This window comes from Anarhichas minor, unplaced genomic scaffold (assembly GCF_050575085.1).
Source record: "Anarhichas minor isolate MPS153535 unplaced genomic scaffold, ASM5057508v1 ptg000014l, whole genome shotgun sequence".
NCBI lineage: Eukaryota > Metazoa > Chordata > Actinopteri > Perciformes > Anarhichadidae > Anarhichas > Anarhichas minor.
In genome coordinates this window covers 14,595,201-14,615,372 of record NW_027466460.1, presented here as the reverse complement: position 1 = coordinate 14,615,372, position 20,172 = coordinate 14,595,201, and the positions used below count along the sequence as shown (strand labels likewise).

General features: G+C 44.3%; 1 protein-coding gene across 6 annotated transcripts; it reads left to right on the top strand.

The window, feature by feature from the left end:
• The first annotated feature begins 433 nt into the window (after nt 1–433).
• On the top strand, nt 434–19,050 carry kif16ba (kinesin family member 16Ba). Of its 6 annotated transcripts, XM_076091687.1 has the most exons (28): nt 437–773; nt 2,820–2,889; nt 2,986–3,099; nt 3,313–3,429; nt 4,665–4,762; nt 5,069–5,178; nt 5,444–5,586; nt 5,803–5,971; nt 6,068–6,199; nt 6,490–6,665; nt 6,935–7,000; nt 7,178–7,237; nt 7,422–7,541; nt 7,859–7,910; nt 8,754–8,891; nt 9,067–9,149; nt 9,241–9,329; nt 10,240–10,272; nt 10,640–10,693; nt 10,922–12,268; nt 12,433–12,591; nt 12,774–12,882; nt 13,179–13,226; nt 13,552–13,599; nt 17,232–17,354; nt 17,647–17,736; nt 17,825–17,908; nt 18,024–19,050. In XM_076091687.1, exons 1-28 carry the CDS (start codon nt 727–729, stop codon nt 18,183–18,185), a joined length of 4,041 nt encoding a protein of 1,346 aa, XP_075947802.1. In that variant the 5' UTR covers nt 437–726; the 3' UTR covers nt 18,186–19,050. The 6 variants fall into 6 exon arrangements, with proteins under 6 accessions (XP_075947799.1, XP_075947800.1, XP_075947801.1 ...); XM_076091688.1 differs by lacking the exon at nt 13,179–13,226; XM_076091689.1 differs by lacking the exons at nt 10,240–10,272; nt 13,179–13,226.
• Nucleotides 19,051–20,172: the final 1,122 nt, after the last annotated feature.

Below are 20,172 nucleotides of genomic sequence, written 5' to 3'. Positions count from 1 at the left end.
AACGTATAAAACCAAATTCATATCAATAAAATAAATTGGTCAATCAATAATTGATTGACCAAAATAATTGATTAGTCGACCATATATCTATACATGCATCTCTCTGTCTCTCCCTCTCTGTCTCTCTCATCGCTCTCTCTATCTCTCCCTATCTCTCCCTATCTCTCTCTGTCTCTCTATCTCTCCCTATCTCTCTCTGTCTCTCTCTCTGTCTCTAGCTCTCTCTCTCTGTATATATACATATATATATGCTTATTTTTAATTGTTATATATATGTATGTATATAGAAAGAAGAATAAATAAATAAATATATACTATATGTGTTTACGGTCGTTTTTCTTCAACCGTCAGTAGTGTGTATTTTGTCCTCTCCGGGCTTCTGTACAGATGTAATGTTTTCATCAGCTGATGCTTCCCCGTTACTTTGCTTCTTTTTTGTGTCATTTGAAAGCTAACAGGCTAACGTGCTACTCAACAGATTGTGTCACCGGACAACGATAACACCTGTCCACGGTGTTGACCCTCCCTCTCTCCCTCTCTCCCCTCCCTCTCCCTCTCTACTCACTATAGTCCAGTTTCTACATGTTCGTGTGCAGTCTGTCGGTTATCTCGGCGGCGACTTTTGCTCTCTTTATCCCGCTGTGGCTCATGCTAGCGGGTTAGCCTGTTAGCTTAATTAGCGCGAGGCTAACTTACTAACGTAACTGGACCGGACGGACATGTGCAATGGCATCGGTTCGGGTGGCTGTCCGGGTCAGGCCCATGAACAGACGGTGAGTTTAGGACAATTGTTTTTAATCTTTCTGCAGGTATAATGTCAGAATGTTGTTGTTGCAATGCTAACTGAGCTCATACAGATGTAGCCTCTGGGAGTCATGGTGTTTAAATGACATGCATGGACTCAGCAACACGATTTGAGACTGTAACAATGACGTTATATTATAATTTAAAGTGAGAGTTATTAGCCTGCAGGAAGAAGTATTTACTGAAGTAAAAGTACTGCTACCACACTGTGAAAATACATATATAAGTACCTACATATTATCAGCACAGTGTACTTAAAGTATGGAAAGTAAAAGTACTCACTGTGCAGTAAAATGTTATGTGTCAGTGTTTTACTATTTTATGATGTTTTTGTATTACTGCTGCATTAATGTCTTTGTTGCATTTTACTGCTGTAGATGTATTTGTACACTGTTCTACATCAATGCATCATATTCTATAAGATCATTTTATGTTCACATCAAATATAAACAACCTGTTTATATATATTAAAAGGTTTGTTATGAAGCATTTTCCAGCTGATCCCAGAGTCTTTTTAAAGAGTTTATTAATCTGAAGAAGTAGGAGGATTTCATCAACACATAAAGGAACATTTCATCCTTAAGTTCATCACAAACATTCAACATCAGCACATCTGGAGATACGAGGTTTAAACTGGACAGGAAGGAGATGAAGAACTGTAACTAAAGCTGTCAGACAAATGTAGTAAAAACTACAATATTTACGTCTGAGATGTAGTGGAGTAGAAATATAGGCTACAGTTGCAGAAAATAGAAATACTCAAGTCAAGTACCTCAAATGTGTACTTAAGCACAGTACTGGAAGAAACTGGAACGATTAAAAGCTTTGTATTGTTAGGATAACAATGATTTTAAGTTCCCTCATTATTTTTCTATCGATTTACTCCGAGATTAGTCAACTAATAATTTAATTGCAACACCCTAAAACTGTATCAAAATGAAATACCTGTAAGAATGATTGAGTTAATAATCGATTGATTGGCTGATTTCAGCTTCTTAAATGTGATTTTCTTCATCTTCTATGAAAGTAAATTTCATAGAATTTCACAGACGCCTTCATGTCTGCTTATGAACACAGTCGATGCAGATTCAACGCGACGCGTTTCTGTTTTTGCTTTCAATCCGACATGAAGGGTGTGGTTGAGCCTGAGAACAAACGGGGGTGGAGACGGATGATTATACTAAGCAAACATGTCGCCCTGCTCATACAATTCATGTTCAGTCATGTGAGTTTATTCAACATCACAATCTATACAGCAGAGTCTCGTTCAGACTGTTGGAAGTATATTTGAAGTTGTAGTTTGGAGGCAAGAGTTTCCTGTTTACATATATTATGTTTTACATATATTATGTATTACACATATCTATCACAGAGAAGTGTGTGTGTAAAATAAATGATAGGACGTCTACAGTAACCTCACAGTTGGATGTAGTTTATTATTTTGACCTGTGTTACAGTATAAATAGCTGGTGATATTGAACATGGTTTTATACGTCTGAAGCTATTGAAACACGTTTCTCCAGTTTGATGGAGCTTCAGCACAAACGATTCAGTAATACCAACAACAACAAGAATGTGGACACATAAAGAAAAGTGACTCTGGTTCTAAGTTGCTCTCGGTGTACTTGGACACATTTCAAGAACAGGAAAGATGGAAATGAACAAACAGCTGAAAACAAGGACAACAAGGCTGCTATATAACTATATAACAATATAACAAGCACACAAATATATGTATTATGTCCATACAGCTGTTTATACCTGTTATATGGTTATATATATGGGTTAGTCTCCTGACGATCATCAGTGTCTCATTGGTGATGATGAAGAATATCGTTGGGGCCGTCCCAGTTCCAGCCAAGGAATCTATTTATTTTGGTATTTTTGGTAAACGGTTGGTTGATTAACTCTCACATGAACAGAAACAAAAGAGTCTCTGAACGCTGACGTGATGAAGTTCACAGATCCTGAAGTCTGTCCCGTGTTCTTACATAAACATTATTGATCTTTTTCAGGGAGAAGGACTTGACCGCAAAATCCATCATCAGGATGGAGGGAACCAAGACCTCCATCACCAACCTCAAGGTAAAACTGTTCCCACCGTATGTGATTCAGACGGACTGCGATCGTAACGCCGTGTAGCTGAAGCTGTGTCTTGTTTTAATGTCGTGTTCTCCAAAGATCCCCGACGGCATCGCAGCCGACTCGACGAGGGATCGAACCAAAACGTTCACGTACGACTTCTCCTACGACTCGGCGGACTGTAAGAGCTCCACGTTCGTCTCCCAGGAAAAGGTGAAGAACAGCTTTGGATTTCTGGGTCTACGCAGCTCGTTGCTGTTAGACTCGTTTCCTGAGCTCTGACATATCACATTACAGCTCTGCAACATCAATACCGAGTCAAGCGAGTCTCAAACCTGGAGTGAAATGTTTTAACACGTCGACCGAGAAACCTTGAAAAAGGTCTCGGCAGCAACAAAAAACCTATTTTCTCGTTTTCATTTGCAGGTTTTCAAAGATCTGGGCTTGGACGTGCTGCGGGCGGCGTTCGAGGGCTACAACGCCTGCGTCTTCGCCTACGGTCAGACCGGCTCCGGGAAGTCCTACACCATGATGGGGAATCCAGTGAGACAAAACTAACGAGACATATCTAACACTCACACCGCAGACCACAGAGAGATCAGAGTCACTGTCCCAACTATTGATCCGTCTGCTCTGATGAACTCATCACTGAAGGCTCCAGTCGAGTTTAGCTGACCGTTAATCTGTTAATCTGTTGATTACTTTCTCTATAAATCATTAAGTCTTTGAGGTGTAATAGTGAAACATGTCTTTCACAACTTGGAGGCTTCAAACTGCTTATTTTGTCCAAAAGATATGAAGATCTTCAGTTTACTGTCATTTATAAGAGAAAGAAAAGAATATCATCACATTGTGATGTTTGGGGTTTTTAACTTCCACGATTAATTGATTTACTATTTGTTTGCTCTACTGGACATCGTGAGTTAGTGTCCCAACACTCCTCCGAAACATTAGACCAGACACGTTGGAAGTATTTTAATTTTACGTACGCAGTTATAGGATAAAGCTGGTGATGTTTTACTTGTTTTATACTGTCAGAAATCCCATGAAAAGACCAAAACCAACAACGTGTTAGTCCGTCCCTCAATACTTTGACTTCCTGTCTGTGACTCTCAGCTCCGAGCTCATTGGTTCCTACTGAAGACGTAAATCACTTCATCATAAATCAATTTCATTTATGTTTTTATTGTGAGCTTAAAAATCAAATTTAGATGTTTTTAGTCTGAAAACTCTAGAACCAGACCTTAAAATAACCTCTTTTCTATGTTTTTCATTTAAAAATGGAACCCCCCCCCACCTCTCCAAATGTGTAAAAGTAATAGAGGACATGACCTCAGTGGACATGTTTGAGGTGTCAGCAGGTCACATGATCTGTCCGTTCTCAGGGAGACGAGTCCGACTCCAGACGCAGCCGCGTCGGGTTTTATTGTTTGATCTTATCTGATGGATCAGCAGCCACGCTGTCAATGATAAACCTGCAGCCGGCTCCTCTGAGATAACACTGGTATGCAGAGATGTGAGAGGAGAGCAAACGCACGTACAGAACAATATCAACAAGGTCCTTCACAGGAGGGAGGGAAGAGAAGACGTGATGCAGAAGAATATATAAAAATATGTTTCGTAAAACACGTCTTTAAAATGCTGTTGACCTCGTACGTCATCATTTTATCACGACTTGTAAATGCTTGTTATTCTCACCACTACCTCACTCAACCTCATACACCTTTGAGCCTGTGTGTTTCTACGGCTGAACTTTGTGTGTGTTGTTGTTGTTTTAGGGGGACGCAGGTCTGATCCCGAGGTTCTGTGAAGGTTTGTTCAGTCGCATCGCCGCGGCGTCTCGATGGGATGAAGCTTCGTTTCGTACGGAGGTCAGGTGAGCCGGACCGGCCGGACGGTTTATATTTTCCACGTCTGCACCAGCTCTCAGTGAGCAGACTTCAATAACACCCAAACAGAAGCACAGGTGCTCAGCGGGCAAGAAGCGTCTTGTTAGATCTAAATCCACAGATATGACATTTGTTATACACGAGCCATTGTTTTATCCTCAGTTTGATCGACAGCGGTGTCTTGAGTTTACTAACACAGATAGAAAAACAGTCATTATTGTAAGAGAACAAACTTGAGATGAGAGGACTAAGTTGTGATTGCAGCCATGTTTTCTTCTGGTTTATGCCTTCAGCTACCTGGAGATCTACAACGAGAGGGTGAGAGACCTGCTGAGGAGGAAATCCAGTCAGACCTACAACCTCAGAGTCAGGGAGCACCCGAAAAACGGACCGTATGTAGAAGGTGAGACTGCACTGCTGGGCCACAACAGTGCTGGAGAATTCTTCTTGTTTGCAGTTTTATCTGCAAACGATTCCGTATAATAATCTAGTTTTTATTTATCCTGCTTTCATTTCGGTTTTACTGTGTTTTTCAAGGGAAAATGTGTGTGTATCAGACAGTCTTGTAGTAGTTTTAGATGATTACGTACCCAGTTAACATGTTTTCTCAGCGTTTTGTTCACGTGTTGACGTCCTGTAACCTGACCCCTGGTCCCTCCTGGTCTCAGATCTGTCCAAACACCTGGTGCAGAACTACAGCGACGTGGAGGAGCTGATGGAGGCCGGAAACATCAACCGCACCACCGCCAGCACCGACATGAACGACGTCAGCAGCCGCTCGCACGCCATCTTCACCCTCAACTTCACACAGGTCAGAAAGAATTTACTGGCTTCAGACCGTAAATCATTTCTCCACAGTATGAAATAAACTAAAAAATTCACAGGAGTTTCTACTGAAATGAGCCGTGATTTCATCTCGTATCACTCAACACCTCTCTCCCTCCCTCCCTCTCTCTCTCTCCCTCCCTCTCTCTCTCTCTCTCCCTCCCTCCCTCTCTCTCTCTCCCTCCCTCTCTCTCTCCCTCAGGCCAAGTTCGATGCAGAGATGCCCAGTGAGACGGTCAGTAAGATCCACCTGGTGGATCTGGCCGGCAGCGAGCGAGCCGACGCCACCGGAGCGACAGGCGTCCGGCTGAAGGAAGGAGGAAACATCAACAAGTCGCTGGTCACTCTCGGCAACGTCATCTCTGCTCTCGGTCAGAAACGGAACCTGAAACCCGTGTATCTCGACGTGTGTGTTTCAGTTCACAATGTTTGCTGACCGAAGGGTCTGTTTCCTGTTTCTGCTCCAGCTGACATGACGCAGGACGGCGTGAACACCAACCTGAAGAGGAGGGCGGTGTTTGTTCCCTACAGAGACTCGGTGCTCACGTGGCTGCTGAAAGACAGTCTGGGCGGCAACTCCAAGACCATCATGATTGCCAGTGAGACATACAGACATTTAAAACCTTCCAAAACAAGTAATGTAAATTCTCAAATAGTGTTCGGGGCCTTTATTTACCTCCGCTGCAGAGGCTACCAGGCTTTTCTTATATTATTATAGCAGGCTTATATTAGAGACTGGCCTTCATTTCTAACGTCCTGTGTTTGATGAATATGCCCGGTCATATTTTAGTACGAAGCCTCCTTGTTTTCTCATTCTGTTGGATTCTTCTTGCCGGTAATTAACACTTCCTGTATCCATTTCAAATTAAAAGCGGCCTTTTCTTCGCAGCCGTTTCCCCCGCCGACGTGAACTACGGCGAGACGCTCAGCACTCTGCGGTACGCCAACCGAGCCAAGAACATCATCAACAAGCCCACCATCAACGAGGACTGCAACGTCAGGCTGATCAGAGAACTGCGCGCCGAAATCGCCCGACTGAAGGCTCTGCTGATTCAGGGCAACCAGGTAAACACAACGCTGACGGGTCGGGAGGAGGTCTCGCTCTGCCGCTGTCACAGCATCCGTCTCTGCCTTCAAATTTAGGCAAGTTATTAAACAAAAAGGTGAAGATGAAGCAGTTTGAAGGAGAGCGACGATAAAATGAACACGGATCATAAAATGTTTCCTTCTGGCTGAAACTGAGCTTGAGCCGTCGTGATTATTCTAATCGTATTAAAGTCACTAATACAACCCGGTCAAAGTGTTTCTGACCCTTGTTTGTGATTCTGTGTCAGATCGCTCTCCTGGACTCGCCCACTGCTCTGAGTATGGAGGAGAAACTGCACCAGAACGAAGCCAGAGTGAGTTTAGCGTTTTCCTCTCGTGATGACTGCTGCTGCAGCAAACTGCACCTTTTTAATTTGACGTTTTAGTAAACTGGAAACGTGGCTTTGCATAAGTTGATCTCTGCTGAAGAGTTAAACGTCCGTTACCTGCTGGTGTCTGTCGGGTTTCTATTTGTGTTTGTGCGTTTGCAGGTCCTGGAGCTCACCAAAGAGTGGACCAACAAATGGAACGAGACACAGAACATTCTCAAGGTCCGTCTGTTCATCCTTCATGTTGCTCACTGTTTGTGGACTGTCTGACTTAAACATGTTGAAAGCACCAACAATCTCTGCTGGTGTGTGCGTAGTGGGGAAAGTTTCACATAATGTGTATATTTAGCCTTCTCTTTATTGTGACCGTCGTGAATACACCTGGTTGTGACTGTGGCGTCTGCAGGAGGAGACTCTCGCTCTGAGGAAAGAGGGGATCGGTGTCGTGTTGGACTCCGAGCTGCCTCACCTCATCGGCATCGACGACGACCTCCTCAGCACCGGCATCATCCTGTACCATCTAAAGGTCAGAGGTCACCTGAAGCACCTGTACATGATACATAACTTTAACAGTTAGTATCAGTGTCGTATCTGCTTACATCTGGATGGAAGAAAGTGTTTTATTCTAGTCTTCAGCTTCTTCAGGGTCAAAAACAAAAAAGAGGAAATAATCAAGAATGCTGACAACAAAAAACACAACTTAAAACATTTCCACTTAAGAAAAAGATTGGAAAAGTAAACCTAGTACACCAAGCAATCAGTAATTTAAAATGAATTTACCCGAGCAGAATGAAGTGATCGACTTCTAAACTTCTTCTTTCTTTTTTCCCCTCTAAACCTCAGGAGGGACGGACGTACCTGGGCCGAGAGGACGCGTCCAGAGAGCAGGACATCAGTGAGTTTGTCATATGAGCCTGTTTTTACATCAACAACCAGTGGGGAGTATTTTCAACAAGCTGCAGGGGAAGAGAAGCCGTGTTAACAAACAAGAAAGGCCTTTTTATACCGGCTCATCACATAAATCACAGAAAAGCAGAGATAAAATAAGGAAAACATTACTTTACATACTTCTCATGTTCCAGTAGTCGTTATATAAAAGTTAAACAATGTTTTTTCTTTTCCCCAAAAGATGATTTTAACCTCCGATGGAGAAACTATAATAAAACTAACTTCTTAAAAATTGACCCACTTAAAGTTACAGATGCACCGATCGATCGGCCACCGGTTGAAACCGTCAGCTGATCGGTGTCATAAAACTGATTTGTTGACATCAGATTAACACACGTGCAGCATGATGGTTTTACGTCTCACACACACACACACACACACATGTCAGCGGTGTGTCATAAAGACAATAAACTCACATTTTATGTAGCTTTGTTTGAGTGAGAGAAGGTTCTGTAACTTGGTGCAGTTTATGAGAAAATGTGAGTTATTTAATAGTTGATGTTTTATCATGACCATACAATTTAATTTAAATTTTCCATGAAAGAAAAAGTTACAAAAATGCTAAATTATAGTTTTAAATCTCGACTTCGCATTATTTATTTTCTAGAACATGTATGTTGAGCTGTATATTAACTCTTTTACGAGAGCTTTTTATTTGTTTTCCTATTAAGAATGTTCTTATCTCTTCTTTTACACAGAAGAGCTCTATAACTGACTATTGTTACTGTGCAGAAGTTGTTGTTGTTTTTGTCAGAGAGTAGCATTCATGTGTTGTTTCGTCCTCCTGCAGTCCTGCACGGTCTGGACCTGGAGAGTGAGCACTGTATGTTTCAGAACCAGAACGGTAAAGTGACTCTGGTGCCGCTCGGCGGAGCTCAGTGTTCAGTTAACGGAGTTCAGGTGACGGAGTCGTCGCAGCTCAACCAAGGTGAGAGCCGCGAGGACGTCTGAGGAGAAATCTAGAAACCTCTGACATCAGTCGTCTTAAAGTCACTTCTTCTCAAGCTGCACTCGCTGTGAAACATGAGAACATGTTTAAATCCTCAGAGGGTGAAAGAGGAATCTGTCCTGGACAGTTTTCAGCTTCTGTTGTTTGTTTCCAGGCGCTGTTATTCTGCTCGGCAGAACAAACATGTTTCGGTTCAACCATCCGAAGGAGGCGGCCAAGCTGAGGGAGAAACGAAAGGTTAGACTCTGCACCTTTAACCTCTTTAGAGACCTTGAAGGAAACCTGCTCTCAGGTGAGATGGTAATGTTGTCGACCTTTAACCTTTCAGAGTGGCCTGCTCTCTACATTCAGCCTCTCTATGACGGATCTGTCCAGGTCCTGTGAAAGCCTGTCCACCGTGATGCTCTACAACCCCGGGTGAGCTCATGAATTCACTAATAACATCAGCTGCATGTGGTTCTCAGCTCAGACCCTGCAGCGCATCTCCCCTCTGCATCAAAGCCCCCCCAGGACTGTAGATGCTCCATCTTTCAGAGCTGATGTTCGGCTTCTGATCATGTTAGTTTATCTGCATTCATACAGAACCGCCAAAGAATAGAATTAGCGCATCTCGCACTCACTATTCATATTTGTGAATACATGTTTTTGCAGTTTGTACGATGCAAACTGCTGGCTATTGTCATATCATTTTAGACCCCCCCCCCCCCCCCCCCCCCCCCCCCCGAAATGTTGCTATTGAGGCTTTCCTGGGGTCTGACGTGTCAATCAAGAGTTTCTTTGATTTTGTAACACCGGTCTTGGCGCGAAGAGCCACAGACAGGAAGTCAAAGTGTTGTTGGTTTTGGTCTGAACATGAGATTTGTTGACAACAAGAAAAGTACAGAATAATGGCAGCCATATATATTGTGAGAATGCCGATTTACTGAAATGTTTTCCTTTGCTCCACCGCCACCAACAGGCCAATTCTTTCATCACGTTTAAACAAAGTTTAATGAACAGATTTTTATATCTACTGAGAGTATTCATGCTCCCAAGAGGATGAACCACCTCATGAGTTTACCTTTAGTGCCACCTTCAGGACAAATTCCTCTAATTGTTAAACATTGATCATGAATTTGAGCCCTTTGTTCTCCGTGTAATCTGTTTAACTGTTAAATATAAATTAAGTGATTCAAGGACAAATGTGAAGAGAGCTTTGTTTGGTTGGTGTCCTCTCTCTTTGTAGGCAGCAGTGTGTCTTGTTAGATTATTAAGCGCACATTTTCCTTTCATCTGTGCACTCTCTGTGTTAGTGAATTAACTCTTATCAACCCCGTCCTGTTGACAGTCTCTTCACTGAGAAGGGCCCCGTCTTCCTCAGGTAGACTCAGCCGTCCACTTCCTGTCTTAACTGTCCCGTCTTTGACACAAAGACATATGTTGACATGTCAAGTCTCTCATCCTAAACCCTCATTGTATTATTGTTATTATTATTATTTTGCACGCCATCTTGCTGCTTCTGTCTCCATGTTGACGTCTGAGAGTAGAGAACGTTTCGTTGCTTTTTGTCACATCGCCTGCCATTTCATTTGAAGTCATTTTGTGTTGATGCTACTTTCACTTTATGCACTTTACTAGTTGTGGTGTTGAGTGTGTGTGTGTGTGTGTGTGTGTGTGTGTTTGTGTTCGTTTTTTTTATGTGAGAGTGAAAAAAAAAGACAAGGTGATGAAGGTTTTCGTGTTTTCAGGCTGGAGTTTGAGAGACAGCAGCGAGAAGAGCTGGAAAAACTGGAGCTGAAAAGGTACAAGAATAAATTCAATTGATATAATCACTTTTTGTCCGGTTACAGTTGTCAGCAGAAGATATGAAATGTTCTGAGTATTTAACCAGTTGCCACCCTTTAAAGAATACATAAATACAATTCAGAAATACTTTTGAAGCTCAAGTCATCACCAAAAAACTGTTAAGATATCATAATGTTACATTATATGTAAAAACATGCCCCACTTTGTTGTTGTTGTTGCTGTAGGAGGCTGATCAAAGAGATGGAGGTAAAGCACCAGAGTGAGAAGGCAGACCTGGAGCTCCTCCAGCAGGAGGTGGAGAGTCAGCGTAAGGAGTCTGAGGAGGTGCAGCAGCGGATCCTCCATCAGGAGGAGAGCCTCCGTCGCCGCAGCCAGGACATCGAGAGCCGCCTGCGAGACTTCCTGGCCGAGAAGGAGCGCTTTGAGGAGGAGAGACGCTCTGAGATCCAGGGGGAGGACCCCCAGCGGGGCAAACAGCAGCCGGAGGGGGAAGCAGAGGAGCAGCTGGACGAGGAGCAGCCGGACGAGGTGCAGCGGCGGCAGCTGGAGGCTGCCGAGCAGACCGAGATCTACCGCGAGCTGGAGAGACTGAAGAGGGAGCGCGAGGAGCAGAAGGTTCGCTTGGAGACCGAGCGGCGGCGGCTGGAGGAGCAGGAGCGCGAGCAGCTGAGCCTGGTGGGGCGGCTGGAGGAGCAGCTGAGAGAGAAACACGAGGCAGCCACCACCCTGCTGACCCGGGAGGATGCCAGCCGCCTGGAGGAGGAACGCCGAGCCCTGGCTGAGATCAGAGAAGCACTCCTCCGCGCCAAAGAGACTGCTGAGCGGCCAGATGTGGAGGATGCCAGCGAGGAGGCGAGATCCGCCCAGGCACGATACACAGACTTCAAGGAGGCGCAGGTGAAGGAACTGGGCCGGCTGGAGGAGGGGCTCCGACAGCAGAGGGATCGCCTGGAGAAAGAGGTCGCCGCCGAGCGCAATACACTGCTGCACCTCACCCATGGCCTCAAAGAGCGACATCAGCAGCTGAAGGAGACACAGGAGAAAGGGGCGCAGGACGCCACGGGTGTCTGCCAGGAGGAGCAGCTGGTCAAACAGGCGGAGCAAAGACTGCAGTTTAAGGAGCGCCAACTGGCCAGCGTGGCCGACAGCCTTCTCCCCACGCTGGCCGAGGAGAAGCAGAGAGCCGCGGAGATGCTGGAGCGCAGCGGCGGCGGCAGCAACGGGAACTGCGACAGCCCACCGGGGCTCGACAACACGCTGTTCCAGGTGGAGAAGGAGCTGGAGGACAAAGAGGAGAAACTGAACCTCCACCGGCACGGCGCCCAGCAGCTCCAGCAGCTCCAGGAGACCTACGAGTTCACGGCCAACGTGGCGCGGCAGGAGGAGAAGGTGAGGGGGAAGGAGAAGGAGATCCTGGAGTCCAAGGAGAAGCAGCAGAGGGAGGCGATGGAGCAGGCGGTGGCCCGGCTGGAGAGGAGGCACTCGGCCCTGAGGCGCAGCGTCTCCATGGAGCCCGACACCGAGGAGCAGCGACACAAGAGCTCGGCCATCACGAACCTGGACCAGCAGAGGTCAGAGCAACAAAAGTTACACAATATATATATATATAATAAACAATAACAGCATTGTGCATTGAAGAAGCTAAATGAATAATAGAATAAATGAATGCATTCAAGAAACTCAGGAACAAGAACATCCTCGCTTTGGTTTGGTTTGATGTTTCCATTCTCTCCAGAGTTGAGCGAGAGATCCAGAAGCTGAGACGGAGGATCAGCGAGGGGGAAGAGAACAACAGGACTCACTCCGTCAGTAACGATGAGAAGACGAGTCACAGCAGCTCGCCGCTCAGCCACATGCAGAGTCTGAACCCTCTGCTGCCGCTGTCAGACGACAGGTACACCTTTACTCAGTGTGCTCTGCTGCGTTCATGTTGTTGTCCCACAAACATTAACCCTCTGGACCCCAAAACCCGCCGGCGGGATGGAAAAGCATGTTCTCTTCAAACAATCGCCAAAACTACACCGTTTATCCTACAGCCAGAAGCTGTAAAACTAACGTCGTTCTTATTGCTTCTAGGATAAATGCGTACATTGAAGAGGAAGTCCAAAGAAGGTTACGCAAGATGAATCATCTCAATGGCAGCAGCAGCAACTTGGATCTTTCTCTGTCCTGCGAGTCGCTCAGGGTAAGAAATGTCCCTCACACTCTTTCTGTTGTTGTTGTTGATGTTTACCCAACCAGCTAACTCAAGAACAGTTTCTCCCCACAGACCTTCACTCTGACGAACACTTAACATCAGTCATACATTAAAACATCCACATATTTCAAGCAAACCTTTTCTGGTTTCAGCGTCTCAGGAGCCAGACGTTGTCGTTAGTCTCTGTTTTTATGTCATTGTGAATAAAAACAAGGTCTGTAACGGGTCAGGCGCGAAGCGTCTTTCTCTGTGTAGAACTGATATTCAGCTCTTTAACCCTGCAGGAGGAGGAAGAAGCTTTTGACTGTAGCTCTGTTAGATTAACAGATGAGGTAAGACCGGGATCATCCTGCTCTGTGTGAGACTTTCCCTGCTCTGTAATCTGCATGACTCTCCCAAATACGGTTATGGATCGACTCATTCACACGTCTATCAATCAGTTTGGTTTGTAGCTCTTTTAATTGGGTTCTCCGCCTGGTTTATATTGTATCCTGGTTTCGTTTAATTTTTCCCTTTCTCCTGTCATCATGAAGTATAATTTACAACTTTGGGTTATTCATTTACAAAATGCTTGATATCTCGCAGATTAAGAATGAATAGTGTATGTCTGATATTTAACGTTACGGAGAGTTGATGTTAAGTTTCATTGTTTTTCAGGAAGAGGAAAAGCTTCAAAACATGAATCCCAGGAGGCTTAAATATGAGGTAAGACCAGAATCTTATTCTAGTTTTGGGATTATTATAATTCAATAATCAAATTTACAATGGAGGTTCTGTATCTTTGCATTGTATAAACAAATTGTCTTTTATCGCTTGTATGCATGGCAACAATTACACAAGAAAAATCTTAGCATGATTCCAATGATAATTATACAAATTCAATGTAATCTTAACAGAAATGATGAATACGGTTCTATTTATATTGTTCATTTTACCAAACACAGTGTGAGTGCACAGACGGATGCGTGTTTTTCTAATCTATTATTTGTGACTCGTGTTGGTCTTGAAAATTTGGCGACTCTGTTCGTTATTATTGTAAGACCCGAAGGAAGGAAGCCCGTTCTCCTCTTTAGCACGGCAGCAAACTGATGCATGGGAAGTAGAGTGAACAGACAACAAAACACCTTGAAATGATCGAAAACCTAATATTTCAGTTCACAGTCCTTCAGTTCAGACAAAGTGGAATCAAACATCCATCCATCCATTTTCCTCCGCTTATCCGGGGTCGGGTCGCGGTGGCAGCAGGCCAAGCAGGCTGACACAGACTTCCCTCTCAAATGGAATCAAACATGGTGAAACAGTATTTGCAGATGCCTTATTTTCAGTGAAGCTGCAAGATGGGTGGAGTTTGAGCCAGAAACCTACAAACTAAATGTAGATCTGTAAAAAACATCCGTCTAGTCACAGCAATAGATCCTCATAATAATTATTTGCAAATGCTACCTTGTCCATGTTTGATTAGAATTTAGAAAGAAGTTATTTTTGTACACTTGTCATCCTAATTTGCATGCCAAACCTCTTCACAATGTTAATTTTGAATCACTTACAACTCGCCTGTGCACCTGGTGATGGAGGAACTCTAATTCTCAATGGGGTGGATTATGGACTTCAGTGTTATTCAAAGAGGCTTCACGTCCTTCTTGACGATGTAGTCATGGACTCCCCCCCTTGTGCACACAGAAAGCCTGCGGGTTGTGGTCTAGCTTGCTGCCTGCCCCGATCCTCGAGGCAAAATCCCCTCTCCACATCCAGGAAAACATGTTGGAAGAACCAGAGCACAACCTCTTAAAGATTCACAGGGAAGACAAACTAGAATCCACAGCTAAAGTCTTGATTAAGAAAGAGGAAGTGCCTTACAAAGATGGTGAAAAAAACTATTGGTGGCAAAGAGGAGCGAGTATCCCTCCAGGAGAAGTGGGCCGAGATGTTTGCGAACTTGATCGTGGTGGCATTGGTCAACACAAGATGTGTGGCACATCTGCAAACTCAGAGACCAACAGAATTGATGAAAACAAGAATATCACTGATGGAAGAAGAAACAATTCTGCCTGCCGTGTTCCCAATGATGATGGAAAGGTTGAAGATGCAGCAAGCAAGCACCAAACATGTGACCCAGGGATGGTAAACGATGCAGAACTTTCCAAGGATCAGTCGTCAAAGTTGCAGAACTCTGTCAATGGTTGCATCGATTTCAAGCAGGAGTCAAAGGAATCCGTTAATGGTCAAATAACACAAGAGAGAGACACAGAAACTGATAAAGTGGCAGCCAACAGGAGCTTTGCTTTGGGGTATTTTACTGGAAAGCTGTCCGAAGCGTACGAAGACGCTGGTAGAAAGCTACAGGGCACACGGGACATAATTCGGAATGTACGAATGGATGATATGAAGGTTGTGCTCTCTCAGTATGTGACCATGATGTCCAAGGAGCTGCCACTGATTCATCGAATGCAGCTCAAACTGGAGCCAGAACCTTGCATCCTTCCAGAAAACAAAGTCACATTGGTTGATCTGTCAAAGGATTGCGCCCTTAGTCTTCCTCAGAATTGCGGCACGTCTGCGATCCCGGGCGTCACGGGATGGCCTGAAGGGTCTGTGTTGTCTCTCAAAAACACATGTGCTGAAGTGTTTTATCAGAGGCTGGTCCAGCTGCCTCCAACCTTGTCTCAGCTACAGTCACTTTCATCCCAGAAGATGCTGGAAAAGTTGGAATCTCTGACCCCTCGAGCAAAAGTCAACAAGCTTGTGAGTATCTTCTGGCTCCAAACGGCGAACATTAAGCAGCCGATCCCAAATCCTGGGTGCTTGCTTTTGTCAGAAAAGGACATAATAGTGCTGTCAAGTGGAACAAATTCAGATGACACCGTAGTTATTCGTCACCATTTGAATCTCCTGGAAATCAAGAAGGTCCAGATTAGTTTGGCAGGGCAGCACGTTCGCCTAATTGGCTGCACCGAAGACCCCGTCTTGGTGGTTTTTACCCACAGCAAAGAGCTCACTCAGGAGTTCTGCAAAGCTTTACTGAAGCTTCTTTCTCCTGAAAACTTCCCTGAAGGGACTGAAGATCACCCGTTACTCTCTGGTGACCTCATGGTCCTCTCTCTGGATTGGACGTCGAGCGTTCCTGACATCTTCCTGGACAACGGCCTTCACGTTGCCTCCAGATTCAAGCGGGTCCTCGCAGACCTGCTCTACATCGTCCACGGGAACATGGACGGTCCTGGCAAACCGTCTCTGGCACACGTTTGTCCTCTGCTCTACACCAGCGTCAAAGTCAAGAACTCTACCCGCGTGCATCCGGACGCCATTTTTGAGTTCCTCCTGACGGACACTCACATGGCTCTTCTCCAGGAGGACGGCGTCTTTCACCCGGTGCCACGGGGCTCCAGTCTGGTCCCCGTCCAGCCCCAGTTTCGGGGACTCGAAGTCCGCAAGCGTTCAGATATCGGATGCCTGTTTGTGAGGACGAATAACAGCTGCCTTGTGGTCGACATCACGTTCACAACTCACAAACCACAAACGCGAGCGAAGAGGGTGGAGTCCAGGCGATGCTCGACAGAAGTGCCCTCCGTCTCTGATCGCAGGCGTCCGAGCGATTCCTGGAAGTTATCTTTTGGTTCTACCTCAGAAGCTGTGATGTTGATTAATCATCTGTCTACCTGAGTAACTCACCAAAAGGCAGTTTTACCTGTATTTTACAGTTTTACAGTTGTATTTTACCTGCAATGTACCTACCTGTGTCTTAAAAGGTGATTCATCCTCGGACCAAAGTAAAATGGACATATTTAAAACGTCTGTTAGTCAAATGTAAAGACACTAAAGATTGTCTTTTGAGATGAAGACGCACAGATCATGTTAATGTGATGTGTGTTAACTGTAATTTTCTCTAGTTTATGTAGTCATAATGAATCGATGTCTTTAGGAAAGTTCAAACCAGTTTTTTATTGTTTTTAGTCACGTTGACGATTCTTGATTATTCGTGTTTGTATTTTTTTATCGTATTTGGTTTGAAGGGAAAATTATGATTTTACTTATTCGCGGTTTGGTCTAAAATTTAGCAGCTTGCATTTCCATAACAATGATGTGATTTGATGTCTTGAAGAAAACGGGAGGATTTGTCATGATGTGAAGTGATTACAGATGTTAATGTTAATTGTGTCAACAAGATAATAAAGATTGAACTTCCTGTGATTCCCATTGACTGTTGCCAATCATTCTCAAATCAAGTTCATGAAAATGATTGTGATTTTTTTTTTCTGAGTCAACCCTTTACCCTCCACCATCTTTCTTCTTCTCTGTTTCTGTCTTCTCCCCCGTCCTCCCGGTGACTTCCTCTGCAGCACCTGGTCTGCCGTCCTCTCGGGACGAGCTGCGACGGCCTTCGGGAGCCCGTTAAAATCAGCATTCCTCGCTACGTTCTCCGCGGGCAGGGGAAGGACGAGCACTTTGAGTTCGAGGTGAAGGTGAGCTCACTCCGCCGTCTTCATCTTCCTCGTCATCGTCAGTCATTTACGGTCTGACCTGTTCATCTTTCTTATGCGTGGTCTCATCATCATCCATCTCTCTCTGGCTTTATTTGATGTTATTAGTTATTTCGTTTTTTAAATTTATGATGCACTCGTTGTATTCATATGTTTCACTTAAGTAAATGTTGTACACAAAGATTAGAAAGAGTTCGTACAGCGGAAGCTTTGAGTTGTAAAAGTGTGTCCCGAGTTTTGATCTCTGCATCAAAGGTTTTCTCTCTTTGATCAGATCACTGTGATGGATGAGATGTGGGCCGTGTTCAGACGCTACAGTCGCTTCCGGGAAATGCACAGGAGCCTCAAGTTAAAATACCCAGAGGTGAGATCCACTGTTACATCTGTTTCCTCCGTTGAAACGCTTCACCAGTGTCACTGAAGTGTGTGTGACGTCCTGGTCTCTGCTTTAGCTGGCAGCTCTCGAGTTCCCTCCCAAGAAACTGTTTGGAAACCGAGACGAGCGGATGGTCGCTGAACGCCGGAACCACTTGGAGGTAAGACATTTGAAATACGGTTTCATTCACACAACGAGAGACAAATCATCCTGTTTTGTAAGAAATAGAAATGTTGGTTTGGAAGTAGGAGGGTCACTCTATTTGTATTTTACAGCGTTATCTGAGGAACTTGTTCCGGGTGATGCTGTCGTCCTCCAGCTCTCCTCTCAGAGCCGACGCAGACGGCGGTTTCCATCTCACCAAACACGCCATCTGTGAGTTCTCGCCGTTCTTCAAGAAGGGCGTCTTCGAGTACAGCAGCCACGGCACCGGCTGACCCGACCGCGAAAATTAACTCCCAAAAACGAAAAGGGAAAACAAAAACAAACAAAAAGAAGCAGCTCGGTGCCTTTTCTCCGGGGCCTCAGCTCGGGAGAATCGGTCAAAGAAAGGTAAAAGTTGCAGGTCAGTTTCCTCGCCACGACGAAGACGTGTCGGGTGCTCGTCAGCTGTTCGTTCATGTAGAAACTTTATCACAAAGGTTAAAGTAGGAAATTCAGCACTCTGTTTTAAAGAGTTTAATTTCTACGTTATAGCAATAAACGGCTATATTAAATATATTGACATGCAGCTCTGATATTTATGGCAACTCCCTCATGTGAAGCCGCTGAAACAATTAGGTCGTCCTGTAAACGGTCCGTCAGCAAAAAAGTTATTTATCAAAGAAAAATGCCAAAACTTTCACTTGATTCAGCGTCTGAAATGTGAAGATTTGCTGTTTTTCTTTGCTGTTTAATGTCATTATATGCAGATTATCTTTGGACTGTTAAAAAAAAAAAAAAAGAAGCAATGCATTTGAAGATGTTAGCTTTGGCTCTGGGAGGTTATTTTGGGCATTTTTCTCTCATTTATGGCATTTTACAGATAAACATTCAATTTATCGAAAGAAAAAAGGAATCTATTATGGCAATGATGATTAATTGTAGTTCAATAACACCACGGACCCTGACTTTTCATTTCCTGTCAGTGAGCAGAGCGAGGCATTAACTCGGGTTTGAGTCTTAGAATGACTGAACGCTACAGAGCACTTTGTGTGAAGATCCGGTTACATTCGGCTTTTGTTCACTGACACAAAGGATGTGAAGTCCCGGTTCTGATGCGGGTATAAATAAACATTGAACACAATCAGTCTCTGCAAACTACACCACAGTCTTTGTGTTTGTGTGCGGCTGGAGATCGCAGCGAAACTCATGCGTGAATGTGTCCGACTTAACGGGAGAGTGAATAATACGGAGACGGAGAGTGTCACGGAGCTTAAGTCCAAAAAAATCAAATGAATCTTGTTTGTAGTTAAAGAAGAGCAGACAGAAAAAAAACTTTAACTGTGTGGAAGTGAAGCTAAAACACTCACATGACCGTGTTAAAGGGCGGGCTCACAATGCTTCAGAGTCAGGTGAACGCATGAACATTATAACAGCTTTTTCTTGCTGTGATCCTCAATCATCCTGTTCATACTGGACACTAAGAGATAATGTGTTTCACTGCTAGTGATGGACGACTAAATCCAGTCGTCATTCTGCACAAAAATTGACAAATTAAAGGAGCAGTGTGTAGCGTTTAGGGGGATCTATTGGCAGAAATGGAGTATAATGTTAATTAAGTTTTCTATCACCTGAAAATAAGAATCGTCGTCTTTTGGTGACTTGAGAATGAGCCGTTTTATTATCTACACACGGAGTCGGCTGCCATGTTCCTACACAAGTCAAACACTGAATCTAGATGATATTTACGCTTTAGCGTCGGCCCCCCGTAGTTCACCTACACCCTGGAGAAGTTTCAGTTGGTTACATTCTGCATCCTCACCACTAGATGCTGCCAAATCCTACACACTGGCCCTTTAAGTACTTTTAGTACCATGTTTGAAGCCCCTCTTCTTCTTTAACATCTGTCCACAGCAGCTACACAGGGAAACGTGGAGTGGTGCGACTTTAACTTTGAAAGATACTCTTTTGTTTTGTCTTGTTTTGTTTTCCCCCACAGCTCACATTTAGAAGGAATCTCTTAATGTCCAGTATGAACAGGAAGAACAATAACATCCGGTCCTCTAAGTTACCATCAGTGCCCTACGTTGACTTTAAGCTGCTGGATAATATCGACACAAATGACTCCGAACAGACCGTGTCCAGAAAAATAGAAGTAGTTATAGTTCCACTGCATTTTATTGACATGTTTATAATAACGTATCCACCTTTTATCTACTGTACAAATGGAGGAGCAGCTGTAAGAAAGTGCAATCCACTAGGTTGTGTTTGAAGAACTGTTGT